Source organism: Boleophthalmus pectinirostris, unplaced genomic scaffold (genome assembly GCF_026225935.1).
Source record: "Boleophthalmus pectinirostris isolate CB_2022bp ecotype Guang Dong unplaced genomic scaffold, ASM2622593v1 HiC_scaffold_14, whole genome shotgun sequence".
Taxonomy (NCBI): Eukaryota; Metazoa; Chordata; class Actinopteri; order Gobiiformes; family Gobiidae; genus Boleophthalmus; species Boleophthalmus pectinirostris.
This window is the reverse complement of record NW_026571047.1, coordinates 27,215,961-27,225,960: the sequence shown is the minus strand read 5'-3', so window position 1 is coordinate 27,225,960 and position 10,000 is coordinate 27,215,961. Positions and strand designations below refer to the sequence as shown.

At 41.3% G+C, this 10,000-nt stretch overlaps 1 protein-coding gene across 1 annotated transcript in view; it reads right to left on the bottom strand.

Annotated features, from left to right (window-relative positions):
* The window catches only part of LOC110163799 (disintegrin and metalloproteinase domain-containing protein 12-like), a 333,462-nt gene that overhangs the window by 251,771 nt on the left and 71,691 nt on the right, over positions 1-10,000 (bottom strand). Inside the window, exon 3 of the mRNA XM_055149921.1 lies at positions 9,131-9,204. Within this exon, the coding sequence (XP_055005896.1) occupies positions 9,131-9,204 (74 nt within the window). The remainder of the gene's footprint in view (positions 1-9,130; positions 9,205-10,000) is intronic.

Genomic DNA, 10,000 nt, shown 5'->3' with positions numbered 1-10,000 from the left:
CTCTCTCTCTCCTCCTCCTCGTCGCTCGGTCTTGCTCGCTCATGTGTGGAGCCGCGGCCGAATTGGAAACATATTACTCCATCAATCACTTCCCATTCTCCGCGAACGCTGGCCGTGTTCAAACATACCAATAAGTTTCATTTGACATCACAACACTGTAAAACTGTCCGTAGTAAAGGTGTAATATGTAACCTTTCCATCAAGATGTTATTGCTTTGTCTTGAATGTTACACAGTGTGGCATTAAACTGATCTACCGTGTTTTTCGAACTATAAGTCGCACTTTTTTTCATAGTTTAGATCACAGGTGTCAAACATATGGCCCGGGGGCCAGATCCGGCCCTCCAAGACCTTTAATCTGGCCCTCAAATGATTTTCTACTAAAATAATTTAATTATATTTTCTATTTAAATATTGGTAATTTTCTGCGGTGCTGAGCAGAGCAGCGTCTCCAGCGTCTCTGTACGTGGCTCCTCCCACCAGAGCAGCACAAATGAAGACTTGTTTCTTTCCAAACGCTCTTAAAGGACGATCGTTTTGACTGTTGACCGTGACACCCTCATCAGAAAAATGTCAAAAATGAGAAAAGTGGAGCCGAGTGCAGGATTTTCCAAGATAAATTGACTCATTCCTATTTGCATACAAGATAATGTTAAAACATTTTCATTGCATTTTTAATAAAGTTTCAGGTTGTTCATAATATTATAATATTTTGTAAAAGAAAGAGTTCATCAATTAAAAAAGATTTCTGTACAGTTCAGTCCTCCATCTTGTTATGGATGTCTACTGGCCCTCTGGTCATTATACTGCCCAACCCTGGTGTAAACCCTACTGAACAAATGGCTAATGCCATTTCTCTGACAAAGAACAATTTGTAAGTCAAACACGATCTTGTATGCTTTTTTTCATTCAAAAAAAAAAAAAAAAGATTTCTGTAATAGATTTGCGTTTCTCTGCACAAATATTTGAACTTATTGCTATTTTTGGGGCTTATACTCCGGTGCAGCTTACTGTATATATTAAAATGTTCACACTGAAGCCGCGAGAGGCTCTAGTCTTGTGTGTCAGTATCTGCTGCTCCTGTTCCTCCTGTACCACTGTCACTTGGCTCTACTGTGCATGTCTCCTGAAGTAAGAGCCTCTGTCCTGTCTGTATCATGTCAGTTGATCGCACCGTTACTTCTGTACCACTGAAAATTTTAAATTTAAACAAACTTATAAAGACGACTGAGAAATGTCCACAAAAAGAAAAGCATATTTTACAGATTACAAGCTGCAAGTCATGAAATGTGTAGCCAAAAACAGTAATGGAGCAGCAAAAAGAAAGTTTGGAGGGAGAGAGAAACTTGTGACACCGGGAGGATGCACCATGAAACTTTCCTGGAAGTCACTGGATGGATGGACAAAGCCTGGACTTCAGTGACAACGAAACCATCCTGTCGGGATTCAGAAAGGCCTGAATAATTCTAACTGGAACTGATGCTGAGTCTGACGACAGCGACACAGAAGAGGAAGCGGCGCTCTGTTTACCTCCGAAGGTCACGGAGTTGCTCAGAAGTGACACCGAGGATGAAGAATTGAATGGATTTAGTGATTTGGAGTGAGATGGAGAGTTTGTTTAAACTTGTTCTGTTCTGTTGTTTATGTTATAGTTTATCTGAAGAACTGTTCATATGTGACGTTAACAGTCTGTTGTTCTCTGTTCTATTGTTTTTACTAGAACTTGATTTTCAAGATGAAATGTCGGTTTCCTGGTCTCCGATTTTATAAAATAAATTTCCCTTAAAAAGTGCAACTTATAGTCCGGTGTGACTTATATATGTTTTTTGTTCTTCTTCATTCCGCATTTTTTGGTTGGTGCGACTTATACAGTAACAATACAGTATCTTGCATTTATTCAGCTACAGGTGTTATGTGTATTAAAAAATTCTCTGGAAAACAGGTAATCTTTACAATGAATGGGCTCACGTCTTCATAGATCTGACCTGTAATTTGGCCTGGTGGTGTCACCTTTGTCTTTGTCGTGGCGGGGACAGCTGGAGGACAGGTAAGAATTCTGTCATAGAATTTACTTTTTAATTGTCAAAATCCAGATGTTTTGATCTGGTCAAACATATAATATCTATGTAATACATGATTACTGTTTCTATCTGCATGAAACAAAAACTGGGACAAAATTCAACATCTTCTCTGTCAACAGAAAGTGATGTGAATAATCAGTCAGTAATTAGTCAATTGCAAAGACAGTATTGTTATCAGTTGAAAATAGAAAAAAATAAAAAGATTATGGCAAGTTTGTGAACCCAATCCCAAACACATACATATAGCCGTGGGTTTCACTTCCTGTTACATTCTGAGGACTTTTACCATTAAAACATTATTTCATATTTTTATTGAATTATTGATTGCTATGACAACGGTCGTACATTTTCTTCGTTGTGAAATCCTTGGATACCATTCGATGTTTGTGGATTTTCAGTTTAGATATTTCTCTCCAAAACAGAGATGAAACTGTGCTACCAAATTGCAGGATGTCACGAACACAACCAAGTCACAGGCACCTTCTCTTTATAATGAGTCACTTTTTCAAAATGGCTTTCTCCTTCCCCCTGTGCATCTCTCCATGTTGACAGTATCTATTACTCTCTATGTCTGCTGGGTCTTTGTTCACACATGAGTCTCCATCTCCCCAGTGTTATGCCGAGGGATCAGATGAAACGATAGAGAGGAGGAGAGGGGAGTCTCATTTCATCAATGTCTATGTGATGCACCCAAGATCTGTCTCCCCTCTCTCAGCTTTCAAGTCTTTTTTTTTTTTTTCAAGAGCAAAGAAGGGTGGTGGTCTGGAAGTTTTTGTAGTATGTCTTTGTGAAAATTCACCCCATCCTTTCACCTTTAAAGGGCCTCTGCACAATTCTTCTCTATGGATGTGAGCAAAATCTCACTTGCCCCAGTACAGATGTATTGTACAAGCAGCTCCTGAGGTCAAAATAAAGTCTGCTGCTTGCTGGCTAATTACAAAGCGATTTACTGTCAGAGAATCAGGAAATGCGTGTTAGGATGCTAGTTGTTGTTGTGGCTTTACCGTGAAACACTTTTAGGTCGTGCTCACACTAGGACTTCACAACCGTGCCGTGCTCAAGCTCGATCGCTGTGGGTTCTAGGGATGGGCATTCGATGAAATTTTCTTAATCGATCGTCGGGAGAATTAACGATAGATTATCGATTAATTAAATGAATTAATTTTTATATTAAAATGATCATCATTATTATTACGATCTGCACTACTAATCTGCATAAATAAATTCAACTTTACAACATATAAACCGTAACCACTCTAGAGCCACATCAGCCCGTTTGAGATTTTAATGTGTGTCATGCAGCTTTGCGCAATCGCTAATTTGCATAAACTAAGCAAAGAAAAAAAACTGCTCTTGTGCACTGATGCGGTTCAATTTCTGTAGGATTAAAGGACACGACTCAGTGGGATACAGGTTAGTGTGACCATATTTGCGTTTGTCAAAACCAGGGGGTGGGAGGTGGGGACTCGTCATCGACATTGCGCGACTCTCACCTGGTAAAGCTTTTTCCCTCTGGACACCAAAACATATGTGCTGCTTTGTTCACTGTGCACATGGACTCACACTTGTCCCGACCGGAACGGAAAGCGTGGAATTTCTTGTACAAATCATCGTTAAATACGCATTTGCGCTTCGGCACATTGCAGACTGACCGACTGTTTGTGTCTCGCTCCTTCTGAGTGCAGAGAGACACATGTACAGACCCCTGTTTGGTCAGGCTACGCACAGCAACCTACATTCGATTTGTCGATTAAAATGAACTTAATCGATTAATCGACTAATCCATGCCCATCCCTAGTGGGTTCTATGTTCCGCTCTCACACCTGCACATCCGAACCGGGTCACGGCCCAATGACGTCACACGGCGCTGTTTGTTTACATGTGCTAAAAAAGTCCAGTGGCAGAAATATCTATTAAATAGTGAGGCTGATGTGCGTCCTTTTATGAAACGCGCTCCTCCGTGAGTTTATGGATACAAACACAGCGCAGAGCAGCGATGACAGCAGAGAGACGAGAAGCAGCTAAACATCTGTCTGTCCTTATTGAAAGTGAGTACGGGTTTGTCGTGTGTTTTGGAGCAGATTTTATTCACTGTTTTCCTCATATGAATAACATCAGCGCACACACAGGACTCGTACAGTGTCGTGCTTTGGGCCACCTCCTCCAATCGGGCCAAACTCCCATCAGTGCCGCGTCTGAGCATGGTTCCATTGCACTCACACTGGACAATCTGCATTACGGCTGATCTGTGCTTGGGCACGGTTCTAAAGTCCTAGTGTGAGTGACCTATAATCTCAGTGTGAATAATTAGGAGGCACAGTATGTATAAGGTAAGTGATAATTATGGACCACTGAGAACTATTTAAAATGAACTAGATCTAGATGTGTTAGTGTCATATGCACCATCTCACACTCAGGGACCGGCCTCCTGCTGTAGTCTTGGTTTAGTCCTGGTTTAGTTCTGGTTTAGTCTTGGTTTAGCCTTGGTTTAGTCCTGGTTTAGTCCTGGTTTAGTCCTGGTTTAGTCCTGGTTTAGCCCTGGTTTAGTCCTGGTTTAGTCCTGGTTTACTGGTTTAGCCCTGGTTTAGTCCTGGTTTAGTCCTGGTTTAGTCCTGGTTTTAGTCCTGGTTTAGTCCTGGTTTAGTCCTGTTTAGTCCTGGTTTAGCCCTGGTTTAGTCCTGGTTTAGTACTGGTTTAATCCTGGTTTAGTCCTGTTTTGTCCTGGTTTAGCCCTGGTTTTGTACAGGTCTAGTCCTTTCATCTTGGTTCAGTCCTGGTTTAGTTTAGGTTTAGTCCTGGTTTAGTCTGGTTTAGTCCTGGTTTAGTACTGGTCTAGTTCTGTTTCAGTCCTGGTTTCAGACCTGGTTTAGTCCTGGTTTAGTTATTTCTGTTTAGTCTTGGTTTAGTCCTGGTTTAGCCTGTTTAGTTCTGGTTTAGTCCTGGTTTAGTCCTGGTTTTAGTCCTGGTTTAGCCCTGGTTTAGTCCTGGTTTAGTCCTGGTTTAGCCCTGTTTAGTCCTGGTTTAGTCCTGTTTCAGTCTGGTTTAGTCCTGGGTTAGCCCTGGTTTAGTCCTGGTTTAGTCCTGGTTTAGTCCTGTTTTCAGTCTGGTTTAGTCCTGGTTTAGCCCTGGTTTAGCCCTGTTTAGTCCTGGTTTAGTCCTGGTTTAGTCCTGGTTTAGTCCTGGTTTAGACCTGGTTTAGTCCTTGTTTAGTCCTGTTTAGTCCTGGTTTAGTCCTGGTTTAGTCCTGGTTTAGACCTGGTTTAGACCTGGTTTAGACCTGGTTTAGTCCTGGTTTAGTCCTGTTTCAGTCCTGGTTTAGTCCTGGTTTAGTCCTGGTTTAGACCTGGTTTAGTCCTGGTTTAGTCCTGGTTTAGACCTGGTTTAGACCTGGTTAGACCTGGTTTAGTCCTGGTTTAGTCCTGTTTAGTCCTGTTTAGTCCTGGTTTCAGTCCTGGTTTAGTCCTGGTTTAGACCTGGTTTAGTCCTGGTTTAGACCTGGTTTAGTCCTGTTTCAGTCCTGGTTTAGACCTGTTTAGTCCTGGTTTAGTCCTGTTTTAGTCCTGGTTTAGACCTGGTACCTGGTTTAGTCCTGGTTTAGTCCTGTTTAGTCCTGGTTTAGTCCTGGTTTAGTCCTGGTTTAGACCTGGTTTAGTCCTGGTTTAGACCTGGTTTAGTCCTGGTTTAGTCCTGTTTAGTCCTTTGGTTTTAGTCCTGGTTTAGTCCTGGTTTAGTCCTGGTTTAGTCCTGGTTTTAGACCTGGTTTAGTCCTGGTTTAGACCTGGTTTTACCTGGTTTAGACCTGGTTTAGACCTGGTTTAGTCCTGGTTTAGTCCTGTTTCAGTCCTGTTTCAGTCCTGGTTAGAGTCCTGGTTTAGTCCTGGTTTAGTCCTGGTTTAGTCCTGGTTTAGTCCTGGTTTAGACCTGGTTTAGACCTGGTTTAGACCTGGTTTAGTCCTGGTTTAGACCTGGTTTTAGAGTCTGGTTTACCTGGTTTAGTCCTGGTTTTAGTCCTGGTTTACCTGGTTTAGTCCTGGTTTAGACCTGGTTTAGTCCTGGTTTAGACCTGGTTTAGACCTGGTTTAGACCTGGTTTAGACCTGGTTTAAACCTCCTGCTGGTGCCCAGAATCAGGACTAAACATGAGGAGTCCGTGTTTCCTGAACATGTGAGACAGACCTCTGCTTTAAGACTCTTAAGACTGAAAATGTTTTTATTCTGCACTTTTTCTCTTTTAATGTAAATTGTGAGATGATTATTTACATTTTAATTTGTCTGTATTGTGATTTTAATGTCTTTGTTACTCTGTGAAGTGCTTTAAATTACTTTGTGTAAAAATGCTACACAAACAAACTCGCCTTGTTCTGTTTTTCACGTTTTAAAGAGTAAACATCAAGTACAGCGTCTTTAATTTCTTTTTTTTTTTTTTTTTTTTTTTGAGTGACATGCAATATAAGAAAAAGAAAATAAGTTCTAGTTGTAAACATGGCGTGTGTCTGTCATTTGTGCACATTTCAAATAAAGGACAGGCAATTTAAATGTCACCAGCTGAAGGACTTTAAAAGACACTCAGCTATAACTTTATAAACTTCATTGTTTGACGATGCCTGGTAAAGATACACTATGGAACTTTTCTGGTGAGGGTGCGTTACTTGAGAAGTGGCCCTGCTCGTGACAAGAATCTATGTTTTTTTTAGGTATTTTTGAGCAATTAAAACAGCTGAAACTGAAAAACACAAAACAGAAGTGTAATGACGTACTGTGGGACATTTCAGACAAAGTATTAATATCTCCATGGAAACAAGCAACCAACAGAAAAGTTACATAGTGCACCTTAAAGCAACCTAAAAACTAAAATACTGCAGATCAAACTACACTCGCTGCATTAAAGGGCTGTTGTAGTCCTGGTTCAGTCCTGGTTCAGTCCCGGTTTAGGGACCGGCTTTCTGTTGTAGTCCTGATGTAGACCTGGTTTCAGTCTTGGTTCAGTCTTGATTCAGTCCTGGTTCAGTCCTGGTTCAGTCCTACTTGAGACAAACTACACACCAATTTAAAAGCGCTCATATTACACAGTTTTTGGATCTTTGTTATAATGTTGTTTCCTCTTCAAAAACATGCCTGGAGTTGTGTTTTGTTTCATTCACACATGTTTAACACACAAACTTCTTCTTCAAAGTTCTTGCCCGGTCCACTTTGGCTGCGTTCAGACTGCAGCCTGAAGTGACCCAAATCCGATTTTTTGGCGTCTATGTGACCTGTATCCGAACTTTTAATGACAGTCTGAACGGCACAGATCCGAATTTTTCAAATGCGACCCAGGCCAATTGGATATGTGGTCCTGAATCCGATACATATCTGATCTTTTGACATGCGACTTCAGTCTGAACGGCCAAAGCGCATCCATCCGACCTACACGTCATTAACAAGCGACAAACGTCACTATTCTGCGCTGAAACAGGCGGAAACCGGAACTGTAAAATCGCCAGGTGCTCAATGCTCGCGACCATATTTGGCAACTTCCGTAAACACAGAGCACGCTCGCTGCGGTTGACGCATGGGGTTGACGTCATCGTGTCTCCAGTGCACATGCGGGACACTTTTCGGGCCGTTTACCGTTCACACTGGAGTCACAGACAAGTCGCATTTAATTGGAAATGTGAACGACCTCGCAAAAACATCGGATTTCACAAAAAAATCAGAATTGAGCATTAAACCCTGCTGTCTGAACGTAGCCTTTGTGATGTCATGTGGTAATACAGGAAGTACTCCAATGTGTTTTTAAACTCCATACACCTTCACTAGAATCATTTGGACAATTTCAGCTCTGGAATTACCAATCTCTACTGAACTAAATGTAAAAGGAGCTGTGAACTTGAATCTTACCGATTTCATGACATCACAAGGTGGAACAGAGCATTTTGAGCTTTGGAGATGTAGACAGACTAATAAAGAGTTACCGTATTTTTCGGACTAAAAGAAACACTTAAAATCCTTTAAATCCTTTAATTTTTTCAAAAATCAACAGTGCGTCTTGTGCTTACTGACCTCGAACAGATTTTAATGTGGTACACAGCGCGCAAAAAATTGTAAAAGATTTTAGTACGACTTTGGTAAACTACGAAGCCGCACCGCTCGATGGATTATCGGAGCATTACAGCTACTGCAGTCAGAAGCCTCGCCAAGTCTGACAGAAGCTGAACTGCATCAGTGCACAAGGAGTGAGCTGTTTTTTTTTTTCAGAGCTTATAGTTTATGCAAATTACTCATGTGGTTTTAAGTTTCATTTCTGTAAAACGTAAACAAATGTGCGCAAAGCTGCATTAAACACATTATTACTCAGTGTATATTTGAGTCCTCATCGTAGGAAATAAAAAACAAACTTAAATTATCCACCCACATTCACATTCATAAAACGCATTCATCAAGACAGAGAGGCAACGTCGGGCGAATTACACCACGATCTGCCAATGGATCGTGGACGCCTGGACTAAGGGATCAGTCTCAAGTGTCGTCCGTTTGTTTCTCTTAATGCGCCTTATGTAAGAAAATAGACAAGAGAATTCAACATTATTGATACTGCGCCTTATAGTCCGAAAAATACGGTATTCAAACACGTGTGAATGAAAACTCCAGGTATGTTTTTGATGAGGTAACAACATTATAACATGGTTTAAAGTTCACAAGAATATATTTTGTGTAATATAAGACCTTTAAAATTGAGGCACTAAACCAGAATAAACCAGTCTATTGAAAATTTATGGCTACGGAAACTGTCCTAACAGGCTATTTTAGTACCTGGTAACATGAATTTTTTACAGTATTCTAAAAATGTTCCCACAGAATAAAACGTACAACCTTTAATTGTAAAAACATGGTGGGTTTAAGTGTAATATTTCTGACAGGGATCCAAAAGCAGACCACAATCCTTCACCAGCGCTCACCTCCAGATGGGTTTTCCACACCTGCCCTGTTCCCGTCTGTCTCGCACAAACCGATGTAAACACGAGGATGTATCTGAGGCGCACAGACCAGAGGAAAATACGGCGACACTTACTGGTTTTTGTCCAGGGCCAAGAGCAGCTGTTCCCCCTCCACTTCAATCCGCAGCTTCAGAGACGAAGGGTGGATCTGAGGAAAAAACAGGAAACGAAATTACACCCAGAAACAATATAATAATAACATATTGTATATAATAAAATATTTATTCTGAATGTTCAAAGTGTTATTTTTATTCAGAATAGTGTTTGTTGTTCCTGGTTTAGCCCTGGTTTAGTCCTGGTTTAGTACTGGTTTAATCCTGGTTTAGTCCTGGTTTAGCCCTGGTTTTGTACAGGTCTAGTCCTGTTTCAGTCTTGGTTCAGTCCTGGTTTAGGCTTGGTTCAGTCCTGGTTCAGTCCTGGTTTAGTCCTGGTTTAGCCCTGGTTTAGCCCTGGTTTAGTCCTGGTTTAGACCTGGTTTAGTCCTGGTTTAGTCCTGGTTTAGCCCTGGTTTTGTACAGGTCTAGTCCTGTTTCAGTCTTGGTTCAATCCTGGTTTAGGCTTGGTTCAATCCTGGTTCAGTCCTGGTTTAGTCTTGGTTTAGTCTTGGTTTAGTCTTGGTTTAGTCCTGGTTTAGCCCTGGTTTAGTCTTGGTTTAGTCCTGGTTTAGTCCTGGTTTAGTCTTGGTTTAGCCCTGGTTTAGTCCTGGTTTAGTCCTGGTTTAGCCCTGGTTTAGTAGTGGTCTAGTCCTGTTTCAGTCCTGGTTTAGTCCTGGTTAAGTCCTGGTTTAGCCCTGGTTTAGCCCTGTTTCAGTCTTGGTTTAGTCCTGGTTTAGCCCTGGTTTAGTCTTGGTTTAGTCTTGGTTTAGTCCTGGTTTGGTCCTGGTTTAGTCCTGGTTTAGTCCTGGTTTAGTCTTGGTTTAGTCCTGGTTTAGTCCTGGTTTAGCC